The sequence below is a fragment of the Grampus griseus genome (assembly GCF_964374135.1).
Source record: "Grampus griseus genome assembly, chromosome: 8".
NCBI lineage: Eukaryota > Metazoa > Chordata > Mammalia > Artiodactyla > Delphinidae > Grampus > Grampus griseus.
In genome coordinates this window covers 32,015,016-32,027,872 of record NC_139002.1, presented here as the reverse complement: position 1 = coordinate 32,027,872, position 12,857 = coordinate 32,015,016, and the positions used below count along the sequence as shown (strand labels likewise).

Sequence of the window (12,857 nt, the reverse complement as noted above, 5' to 3'; positions counted from 1 at the left end):
GAATATAAGAAATTCTTAAGACCAGGAAGTAAATATAAATAAGAACCTAGAATGATAAGGAGAGTGCTGCTGCTAGCTTTTCTCTTGAGAACATTTAACCCATAGAGTGAAATTGAGCTTTGCTTTTCATGGCCTCACAGAAAAATGGGAACAGAAGACAAAAGCCGTGGCCTACTTAAGATGAGTAGCCTCGTAGAAGATCCTCCCACCCTAAAGTTGGGCCTCCCAAAGAGCTACATCTTATACAGACTTACACTGCCAGAGAAACAGAGAGAGGGGTAAAAAGAAAAAAAAGAAAGCTTACATAACTTAAGTTTCAGTATTAAGCAGATGAGGGGAGATGACATGCAAGCTTTTTTCACCTCTCTGCATGTATGTCTGTGTAGGATGTAACTCTTTAAGAGGTTTTGTCAACAGCAGTCTCTTACTAAAGGAAATTCTAAAGAATGTACTTCAGCAAACCAAAAATAATCTCAGATGGACAGTCTGAGAGGGTAAATTTGAACATTGTATAAAACAATAAATGTAATTTAAAAGTTGTATGTGGTTCAAAGAGAAAACAGAATTTAAATACCTATCAAAAATAATACATAAGTTGGAGAATATAAATGGTGTTAAAGTGTGCTAGGATTCTTGTATTATTAAGGAATTGAGTAAAGATACAGGTTAACTTTAGATGTTGATAAATGAAGCATGTCTATGGTAATTACTAAGGTCACAACTAAAGAGTCAGAAATAGAGTATACAAATTCCAGACTCTTAGAGAAAGAAAGTGACATGCAAAAGAAAAAAATCAAATCAAACCAAGTTAACACAAGAAAGGAGATAAAAATAATCATAGAAGAGATAGGACAAAAGGACAAATACAAATACTATACTATAAGATGGTGTATACAAATGTATATAATAAATGTAAAAATATATGTGTATTTTCATATATACAGTATTCATATATAATGCATATATATAAATGTGTATTTACTGTGTGTGTGTATATTCCACTTCTGCCTAAAATGTAGAAAATTGGAATATAGCAATCGCACACTAAGAATAAGAAAAAGCAGATAAACAACACAAGTATAGATTTTCTTAAACCCATTAGAGAGCTGAGGTTCCAGCAAAACCAAGTAGGCTGACATCCAAGGAAAGACAGGAACTTCCAAGGAGAGACATGACATGACAATTGGCTCAACTGTGGCTGAATAAGGGAGAAAAAAAAATGCCAGGCTCCATACAAGTTGATATTAGGAATTATACATATATTTTTAGCAAATTGCTCAAGGATAAATGTGAACTATTGTGAGAACATAAAATCCCCAGGAGCCTAGACACTCTTCTTGTTCACACCACTCACAGATTCTTCTTTATGAACCCACACTGTGTGTTCATGAGAAAAAGAGGGGGCAGAACAAGAATCCAGAGAAATCCTCTCTCAGTTGTGCAGGCTTGGAAAAGGGGAACAGCCACCACTGTAGGAATGGTATGAAGCCCCATGCAGAACCTTCTCTCCTACAGAATAAAGGTCATAAAGTACTGAGACAGAGGCAGCAAACTTCGTTGATTGCCCCCAGGGCACAAATGAAGACTTACTCCGGATAGGGGAAAGGTAAAAGAAGTAAGCTTCTACTTCTGGAGAAGGGGCAAGAAAGAGGCATGGGCCCAGATTATTAGAGGTATCCTGCTATAGGAGGAGGGACGCAAAATTGTCTTGCGCAAAACCTGCCAAAGATACAAGGCAAAGTTGACTGCCATGGGAAGGAGGAGCAGGATGACTAAGAAGGAATAGAGGACATGCCTAAGACAGCCTCGACCAGGACAACAGAAAAATCTCCCTACTCCCCGACCACAAGGCCAGCAAGCACCAAAATACAAGCCATAGAAATCAGCTGGAGAAAGGTAAGGGCATAGAGAGAATCTAGTGATATTGTGCAGACACACAGGAAGGCCAAAAGCTGAAAGTAGAGCAGGAAAATTGGAGGAAAAAAACCTCCATGACTCCTGCAGAAGCACAAAATAACACCAGAGGATTTTGAAACCATTGGTGTACTGAAGGTCACCATAGCAACAATAAAACCCAAACCTAGCTCAATTCCTAAGTTGATTAACTACACACAGACACACACACACAGAAACACATATACACACACACGTACACATACATACACACATCAATTGCCTAACAGAAAAGACATGCCCATTTCCAGGCACAAACACTATTTACCTCAGTATCCACTATTCTAAACAAGAAGTCCAACATTCAATGAAAACTTACAAGACACAAAGAAGCAAGGAAAAAATCTCTGTCAAGGGACAAAGCAATTAACAGATTGAGACACAGAGATGACCCAGATGTTGGAACTATCAGATAGGTAATTTTAAATAACTATGACTAATATGTTAAAAGGTTATAGTGGAAAACGTGGACAACATGGGAAAGAGTCTACAAAAATGGACAGATACAGAATTTCAGCAGAGAGATGGAACCCATACAAAAGACTCAAATAGAAATATGAAAAATAAGAACACTGTAACAGAAATGAATAATGTATTCTATGGGCTTGTCAGATTCAACAGAGATGAGGAAAGAATCAATGAATTTGAGAACAGGTGAGAGAAAATTTCCAAACTGAAACACCAAGAGAAAAAAAAAGATTGAGGGAAAATACAAGAACTGAGGATCTAAGAGCTGTGGGACAATATAAATCAGTCTCACAAATATGTGATTGGGATCCCAAAGTGAGAAATTGCAGCCTTTTTTGCTGGGAGAAGGAGCTACTGATTGGGTATAGGTAAAGCCCCTCTGACATGAGGTGAGAACATGTTTGTGGGTCCCAGGTAACTATGAAGAACTTCTGGGGTCATTTTGAGACTTCATATTGTAACAATTGGATACCAGATAGAAAGAAATTAAATTGAACCCCTACCAAATAACATACATAAAAGTCAGTTACAAGGTGATTAAAGATTAAATATGAAAGAAAATATATAAAGCTTTTAGGAGATACTATAAGAAAGTATTTTCTAACCTCAGGGTAAGGTAGGATTTCTTAAGTAGAGTACAAGGATCAAAATCCGTAGAGGAGAAAAATAATAAATTTAACTATATTAAAATTACAAACTTTTCTTCATATCAAAACATCATTAAAATAATGAGAAAACAGGCCACAAAATAAGAGAATATATCTATAATATATAGGAAAAAGACCCTTGTCCAAAATATATAAAGAACTCCTACAGGGGAAGAGGGGGAAGATGGCGGAAGAGTAAGACACGGAGATCAGCTTCCTCCCCACAGATACATCAGAAATACATCTACACGTGGAACAACTCCTACAGAACACCCACTGAATGCTGGCAGAAGACCTCAGACCTCCCAAAAGGCAAGAAACTCCCCATGTACCTAGGTAGGTCAAAAGAAAAAAGAATAAACAGAGACAAAAGAATACGGACGGGACCTGCACAAGTGGGAGGGAGCTGTGAAGGAGGAAAGGTTTCCGCATACTGGGAAGCCCCTTTGCGGGCAGAGACTGGGGGTGGCGGAGGGGGGAGTCTTCAGAGCCGTGGAGGAGAGCGCAGCAACAGGAGTGCAGAGGACAAAGCGGAGAGATTCCCGCACAGAGGATCGGTGCCAACCAGCACTCAGCCCCAGAGGATTGTCTGCTCATCCGCTGGGGTAGGAGGGGGCTGGGAGTTGATGAGGCTTGGGCTTCAGTCTGAGTGCAGGGAGAGGACTGGGGTTGGCTGCGTGAACACAGCCTGAAGGGGTTAGTGCACCACGGCTAGCAGGGAGGGTGTTCGGGAAAAAGTCTGGACCTGCTGAAGAGGCAAGAGACATTTTCTTCCCCCTTTGTTTCCTGGTGCATGAGGATTAAGAGCACTGCTTAAAGGAGCTCCAGAGATGGGCGTGAGCTGCGGCTAACAGTGTGGACCCCAGAGAAGGGCATTGGATGCTAAGGCTGCTGCTGCAGCCAACAAGAAACCTGTGTGCGAGCACAGGTCACTATCCACACCTCCCTTCCGGGGAGCCTGTGCAGCCCGCCACTGCCAGGGTCCTGTGATCCAGGGATAACTTCCCCGGGGAGAATGCACGGCACGCCTCAGGCTGGTGCAACATCACACCGTCCTCTGCCGCAGGCTCGCCCTGCATCCGTACCCCTCCCTCCCCACCCCCCCACCCCCGGCCTGAGTGATCCAGAGCCACCAAATCAGCTGCTCCTTTAACCCTGTCCTGTCTGGGCGAAGAACAGACACCCTAACGCGACCTACACGCAGAGGCGGGGCCACATCCAAAGCTGAACCCCGGGAGCTGAGCGAACAAAGAAGAGAAAAGGAAATTACTCCCAGCAGCCTCAAGAGCAGCACATTAAATCTCCACAAACAACTTGATGTACCCTGCATTGGTGGAACACCTGAATAGACAACGAATCAACCCAAATTGAGGAGGTGGACTTTGAGAGAAAGATTTATGATTTTTTCCCCTTTTCCTCTTTTTGTGAGTGTGTATGTGTATGCTTCCGTGTGAGATTTTATCTGTATAGCTTTGCTTTCACCATTTGTCCTAGGGTTCTGTCCGCCCGTTTTGTTTTTTGTTTTTTTTTGCGGTACGCGGCACTCTCACTGTTGTGGCCTCTCCCGTTGCGGAGCACAGGCTCCGGACGTGCAGGCTCAGCAGCCATGGCTCACGGGCCCAGCCGCTCCGCAGCATGTGGGATCTTCTCAGACCGGGGCACGAACCAGTGTCCCCTGCATCGGCAGGTGGGCTCTCAACCACCGCAACACGAGGGAAGCACTTTTTTAAAAAAAAATTTTCTAAATTATTTTTTATTTTAATAACTTTTATTTTATCTTTATTTTATTTTATCCTCTTTCTTTCTACTTTTTCTCCCTTTTATTCTGAGCCGTGTGGATGAAAGGCTCTTCGTGCTCCAGCCAGGAGTCACTGCTGTGCCTCTGAGGTGGGAGAGCCAACTTCAGGACACCGGTCCACAAGAGACCTCCCAGCTTTACGTAATATCAAACGGTGAAGATCTCCATCTCAACACCAAGACCCAGCTTCACTCAAAGACCAGCAAGTTACAGTGCTGGACACCCTATGCCAAACAACTAGCAAGACAGGAACACAACCCCACCCATTAGCAGAGAGGCTGTGTGAAATCATAATAAGGCCACAGACACCACAGAACACACCACCAGACGTGGACCTGCCCACCAGAAAGACAAGATCCAGCCTCATCCACCAGAACACAAGCACTAGTCCCCTCCACCAGTAAGCCTACACAACCCACTGAACCAACCTTAGCCACTGGGGACAGACACCAAAAACAACAGGAACTACGAACCTGCAGCCTGCAAAAAGGAGACCCCAAACACAGTAAGATAAGCAAAATGAGAAGGCAGAAAAACATATAGCAGATGAAGGAGCAAGATAAAAACCCACCAGACCTAACAAAAGAAGAGGAAATAGGCAGTCTACCTGAAAAAGAATTCAGAATAATGATAGTAAAGATGATCCAAAGTCTTGGAAATAGAATAGAGAAAATGCAAGAAACATTTAACAAGGAACTAGAAGAACTAAAGAGGAAACAAGCAACGATGAACAACACAATAAATGAAATTAAAATTAATCTAGAAGGGATCAATAGCAGAATAACTGAGGCAGAAGAACGGATAAGTGACCTGGAAGATAAAATAGTGGAAATAACTACTGCAGAGCAGAATAAAGAAAAAAGAATGAAAAGAACTGAGGACAGTCTCAGAGGCCTCTGGGACAACATTAAATGCACCAACATTCGAATTATAGGGGTCCCAGAAGAAGAAGAGAAAAAGAAAGAGACTGAGAAAATATTTGAAGAGATTAGAGTTGAAAACTTCTCTAATATGGGAAAGGAAATAGTTAATGAAGTCCAGGAAGCACAGAGAGTCCCATACAGGATAAATCCAAGGAGAAACATACCAAGACACATATTAATCAAACTGTCAAAAATTAAATACAAAGAAAACATATTAAAAGTAGCAAGGGAAAAACAACAAATAATACACAAGGGAATCCCCATAAGGTTAACAGCTGATATTTCAGCAGAAACTCTGCAAGCCAGAAGGGAATGGCAGGACATATTTAAAGTGATAAAGCAGAAAAACCTACAACCAAGATTACTCTACCCAGCAAGGATCTCATTCAGATTTGATGGAGAAATTAAAACCTTTAATACAAGCAAGAGCTGAGAGAGTTCAGCACTACCAAACCAGCTTTACAACAAATGCTAAAGGAACTTCTCTAGGCAAGAAACACAAGAGAAGGAAAAGACCTACAATAACCAACCCAAAACAATTAAGAAAATGGGAATAGGAACATACATATCGATAATTACCTTAACTGTAAATGGAATAAATACTCCCACCAAAAGACACAGACTGGCTGAATGGATACAAAAACAGGACCTGTATATATGCTGTCTACAAGAGACCCACTTCAGACCTAGGGACACATACAGACTGAAAGTGAGGGGATGGAGAAAACATTCCATGCAAATGGAAATCAAAAGAAAGCTGGAGTAGCAATTCTCATATCAGACAAAATAGACATTAAAATAAAGACTATTAGAAGAGACAAAGAAGGACACTACATAATGATCAAGGGATCGATCCAAGAAGAAGATATAACAATTGTAAATATTTATGCACCCAACATAGGAGCACCTCAATACATAAGGCAAATACTAACAGCCATAAAAGGGGAAATTGACAGTAACACATTCATAGTAGGGGAATTGAACACCCCACTTTCACCAATGGACAGATCATCCAAAATGAAAATAAATAAGGAAACACAAGCTTTAAATGATACATTAAACAAGATGAAATTAATTGATATTTATTGGACATTCCATCCAAAAACAACAGAATACACATTTTTCTCAAGTACTCATGGAACATTCTCCAGGATAGACCATATCTTGGGTCACAAATCAAGCCTTGGTAAATTTAAGAAAATTGAAATTGTATCAAGTACCTTTTCCGACCACAGCGCTATTAGACTAGATATCAATTACAGGAAAAGATCTGTAAATATTACAAACATACAGAGGCTAAACAATATACTATTTAATAACGAAGTGATCACTGAAGAAATCAAAGAGGAAATCCAAAAATACCTAGAAACAGGGCTTCCCTGGTGGCACAGTGGTTGAGAGTCTGCCTGCTGATGCAGGGGACACAAGTTCATGCCTTGGTCCGGGAAGATCCCATATGCCACGGAGCAGCTGGGCCCGTGAGCCATGGCCGCTTAGCCTGTGAGTCCAGAGCCTTTGCTCCGCAATGGGAGAGGCTACAACAGTGAGAGGCCCGCGTACTACAAAAAACCAAAAATACCTAGAAACAAATGACAATGGAGACACGATGACCAAAAACCTATGGGATGCTGCAAAAGCAGTTCTAAGAGGGAAGTTTATAGCAATACAATCCTACCTTAGAAACAGGAAGCATCTCAAATAAACAACCTAACCTTGCACCTAAAGCAATTAGAGAAAGAAGAACAAAAAAACTGCAAATTTAGCAGAAGGAAAGAAATCATAAAGATCAGATCAGAAATAAATGATAAAGAAATGAAGGAAACGATAGCAAAGATCAATAAAAATAAAAGCTGATTCTTTGAGAAGATAAACAAAATTGATAAACCATTAGCCACACTCATCAAGAAAAAAAGGGAAAAGACTCAAATCAATAGAATTAGAAATGAAAAAGGAGAAGTAACACCAGACACTGCAGAAATACAAAAGATCATGAGAGATTATTACAAGCAACTCTATGCCAATAAAATGGACAACCGGGAAGAAATGGACAAATTCTTAGATATGCACAACCTGACAAGACTGAACCAGGAAGAAATAGAAAATATGAACAGACCAATCACAAGCACTGAAATTGAGACTATGATTAAAAATCTTCCAGAAAACAAAAGCCCGGGACCAAATTGCTTCACAGGCAAATTCTTTCAAACATTCAGAGAAGAGCTAACACTATCTTTCTCTAACTCTTCCAAAATATAGCAGAGGGAGGAACACTCCCAAACACATTCTATGAGACCACCATCACCCTGATACCAAAATCAGACAAGGATGTCACAAAGAAAGAAAACTACAGGCCAATATCACTGATGAACATACATGCAAAAATCCTCAACAAAATACTAGCAAACAGAATCCAACAGCACATTAAAAGGATCATACACTATGATCAACTGGGGTTTATTCCAGGAATGCAAGGATTCTTCAATATACGCAAATCAATCAACGTGATACACCATATTAACAAATTGAAGGAGAAAAACCATATGGTCATCTCAATAGATGCAGAGAAAGCGTTTGACAAAATTCAACACCCATTTATGATACAAACCCTGCAGAAAGTAGGCATAGAGGGAAATTTCCTCAACATAATAAAGGCCATATATGACACACCCACAGCCAACATCGTCCTCAATGGTGAAAAACTGAAAGCATTTCCACTAAAATCAGGAATAAGACAACGTTGCCCACTCTCACCACTCTTACTCAACGTAGTTTTGGAAGTTTTAGCCACAGCAATCAGAGAAAAAAAGAAATTAAAAGAATCCAAATTGGAAAAGAAGTAAAGCTGTCACTGTTTGCAGATAAGAAGATACTATACATAGAGAATCCCAAAGATGCTACCAGAAAACTACTAGAGCTAATCAAAAAATTTGGTAAAGTAGCAGGATACAAAATTAATGCACAGAAATCTCTGGCATTCCTATACAATAATGATGAAAAATCTGAAGGTGAAATCAAGAAAACACTCCCATTTACCATTGCAACAAAAAGAATTAAATATCTAGGAATAAACCTACCTAAGGAGACAGAAGATGTGTATGCAGAAAATTATAAGACACTGATGAAAGAAATTAAGATGATACAAATAGATGGAGAGATATACCATGTTCTTGGATTGGAAGAATCAACATTGTGAAAATGAATCTACTACCCAAAGCAATCTACAGATTCAATGCAATCCCTACCAAACTACCACTGGCATTTTTCATAGAACTAGAACAAAAAAATTCACAATTTGTATGGAAACACAAAAGACCTCGAATAGCCAAAGCAATCTTCAGAACGAAAAATGGAGCTGGAGGAATCAGGCTCCCTGACTTCAGACTATACTACAAAGCTACAGTAATCAAGGCAGTATGGTACTGGCACAAAAACAGAAAGATAGATCAATGGAACAAGATAGAAAGTCCAGAGATAAACCCACACACTTATGGTCCCCTTATCTTTGATAAAGGAGACAAGAATATACAGTGGAGAAAAGACAGCCTCTTCAATAAGTGGTGCTGGGATAAATGGGCAGGTACATGTAAAAGTATGAGATTTGAACACTCCCTAACACCATACACAAAAATGAAATCAAAATGGGTTAAAGACCTAATGTAAGGCCAGACACTGTCAAACTCTTAGAGGAAAACATGGAACACTCTATGACATAAATCACAGCAAGATCCTTTTTGATCCACCTCCTAGAGAAATGGAAATAAAAACAAAAATAAACAAATGGGACCTAATGAAACTTCAAAGCTTTTGCACAGCAAAGGAAACCATAACACCAAAAGCCAGCCCTCAGAATGGGAGAAAATATTTGCAAAGGAAGCAACGGACAAAGGATTAATCTCCAAAATTTACAAGCAGCACATGCAGCTCAATAACAAAACAATAAACAACCCAATCCAAAAATGGGCAGAATATCTAAATAGACATTTCTCCAAAGAAGATATACAGACTGCCAACAAACATATGAAAGAATGCTCAACATCATTAATCATTAGAGAAATGAAAATCAAAACTACAATGAGATATCATCTCACACTGGTCAGAATGGCCAATATCAAAAAATCTAGAAAAAATAAAAGCTGGAGAGTGTGTGGAGAAAAGGGAACACTCTTGCACTGCTGGTGGGAATGTAACTTGATACAGCCACTATGGAGAACAGTATGGAGGTTCCTTAAAAAACTACAAATAGAACTACCATATGACCCAGCAATCCCACTACTGGGCGTATACCCTGAGGAAACCATAATTCAAAAAGAGTCATGTACCAAAATGTTCATTGCAGCTCTATTTACAAGAGCCAGGAGATGGAAGCAACCTAAGTGTCCATCATTGTATGAATAGATAAAGAAGATGTGGCACATATATACAATGGAATATTACTCAGCCATAAAGAGAAACGAAATTGAGTTATTTGTAGTGAGGTGGATGGACCTAGAGTCTGTCATACAGAGTGAAGTAAGTGAGAAAGAAAAACAAATACTGTATGCTAACACATATATATGTAATTTAAGGGAAAAAAAATATCATGAAGAACCTTCTGGTAAGACGGGAATAAAGACACAGTCCTACTAGAGAATGGACTTGAGGATATGGGGAGGGGAAAGGGTAAGCTGGGACAAAGTGAGAGAGTGGCATGGACATATATACACTACCAAATATAAAATAGCTAGTGGGAAGCAGCTGCATAGCACAGGGATCAGCTTGGTACTTTGTGACCATCTAGAGGGGTGGGATAGGGAGGGTGGGAGGGAGGTAGATGCAAGAGGGAAGAGACATGGGAACATATGTACATGTATAACTGATTCACTTTGTTATAAAGCAGAAACTAATACACCATTGTAAAGCAATTATACTCCAATAAAGATGTTAAAAAAAAAAAACTACAAATCAATAAGGGAAAAGGCAACTTAGCAGAAAAATTGAGGGGCGGGGGGAAGACTTGAACAGGAACTTCACAACAAAGGAAATGAAAATGACAATAAACATTGATAGATATTCAACATTATTAGTAATGCAAAATAAAACAATGCGATATAGTTATATACACATCAGAAATACATGACTTTATTATTTTTTTTTTCGTCACCATGTGGCATGTGGGATCTTAATTCTCCAACCAGGGATCGAAGCCGGGCCTCCTGCAGTGGAAGCATGGAGTCTTAACCACTGGACTGCTAGGTAAGAAGTCCCAAGACATGACTTTAAAAGCCTGGCAATGCTCAGGGTTGGCAAAGACGTACAGTTATTAGAGCTCTCTTATAATGCTGGTGGGAATGTAAACTGAGGCAATCTTTTAGGAAATTTTTTGCCACCACCTAATAAGTTGAACATGAACATACCCTACAATCCAGCAATTTTACTTCTACATGCATACCTAGTGAAAACCCTGCACATGTGTATCAGGAGACATGTATAAGTATATAGAGATCATCATTGTTACAAAATCCAAAAATTAAAAATATGTAAATGTGGTATATTCATGTGCTGGAATACTAATCAGCAAGGAAAATTAATAAACTATGGCTACACATAACATCATGGATGAATCCAAATAACATATAATTTTGAGCAAAATAAGAAAAATCACAGGAGAATAAAGACAGTTCAATACTATTTATGTAAAATCAGAAACATGCAAAACTAAACAATGTTGTTTGGGGGATATACACATATGTATTAAACCTATAGAGAAACAAAGTCAGTTTAGAGAGTTACCTCTGTGGAGAAGGGAAGGGAGTACAATCCACAGGGCAGTGTTGAGGTAAGGAGCTCCAGGATGCCTCCGAAGTGGTGATAATATTCCAATGTCTTAGCCTAGGTGGTTACACAAGACGTTAGCTTTATTATTATTAATTAAAATATGCATATATGTTTTATATACTCTGTGTTAATTTCAAAATTAAAATGTTTAAATAATATATTAATAAAAGGCAGGGTGCTAAAACACAAAGCAATACAGAACTAAAGCTATAAGTTTAAGATGTAAAACTATGAAGATAAAGAGTAAAAACCTCAAGTCAGTTTTTTTGGAGGGTTCTTTTTTCCATTAGATATTTCCACATATCTTAAATGCTTCATGTAAAAGATTCCACCTGAATTTTTTTCTTTTGCCCAGACCCTTGTTATTATATGGACAAAAGCCAAAAGCCAAAAACGCAAGAGCTGATCAAATTACTAAACTTTTTCGTGCCTCATTAATTAAATAAACATCTCCTACTTTTTCCTGAGATGCTCCAAGAATGAAATTCACTTTTGGTTTAAAAAGAAGAAAGAAAAATTTAACAGAAAAGATAACCTAGCATTTGAACAAAGATTGGTTTAGAATAGTCAAGGTACTAGGAATGCCTTTTTAGCAACTAAATTTTATGTAATTGTTTTTAATCAAATTAACTCTATTTCCTCACCTAATATAAGTATAAAGACTGTTTCTGGGGACAACAGGAAAATAAGTCTCTTACTCGATTTTGAATATTTTGACATATCAGAATTTAATATTTGATTCTTTAGTCATTCTTCTCTTTCAATATACATAACTAAATTATTTGTATATCATGGTATAATTATTTCAGATGTACAAGAAACCATTTATAAAAATCCATCCATCTAAAAGTACTTTAGGGCTTCCCTGGTGGCGCAGTGGTTGAGAGTGCGCCTGCCGATGCAGGGGACACGGGTTCGTGCCCGGGTCCGGGAAGATCCCACATGCCGCAGAGCGGCTGGGCCCGTGAGCCGTGGCCACTGAGCCTGCGCGTCCGGAGCCTGTGCTCTGCAACGGGAGAGGCCACAACAGTGAGAGGTCCGCGTACCGCAAAAAGAAAATAAAAATAAGTAAAACTAGAAATAAAAAATCATAATATAAAGATTTCTACATTGAGAGTATTTCATCAGTCATGGGAACAGAAACAAGCATCAGTGCACTATTCTTCAAATAATTTTAGATATGTAGCCTAATTAGAAGATTGTTAAGGAGTTTACATTTATAATGAGCGCATCCTTGCTCATATCCCTTCCATG

At 39.1% G+C, this 12,857-nt stretch overlaps 1 protein-coding gene across 1 annotated transcript in view; it reads left to right on the top strand.

Moving 5' to 3' along the window:
• CEP126 (centrosomal protein 126) overlaps positions 1-12,450 on the top strand; it is a gene marked incomplete at both ends in the record, with an annotated part of 103,866 nt that extends 91,416 nt beyond the window's left edge. Inside the window, one exon of the mRNA XM_082660336.1 lies at positions 12,413-12,450. Coding sequence (XP_082516462.1) covers positions 12,413-12,450 — 38 coding nt within the window. The remainder of the gene's footprint in view (positions 1-12,412) is intronic.
• Between the last annotated feature and the right edge of the window lie 407 nt (positions 12,451-12,857).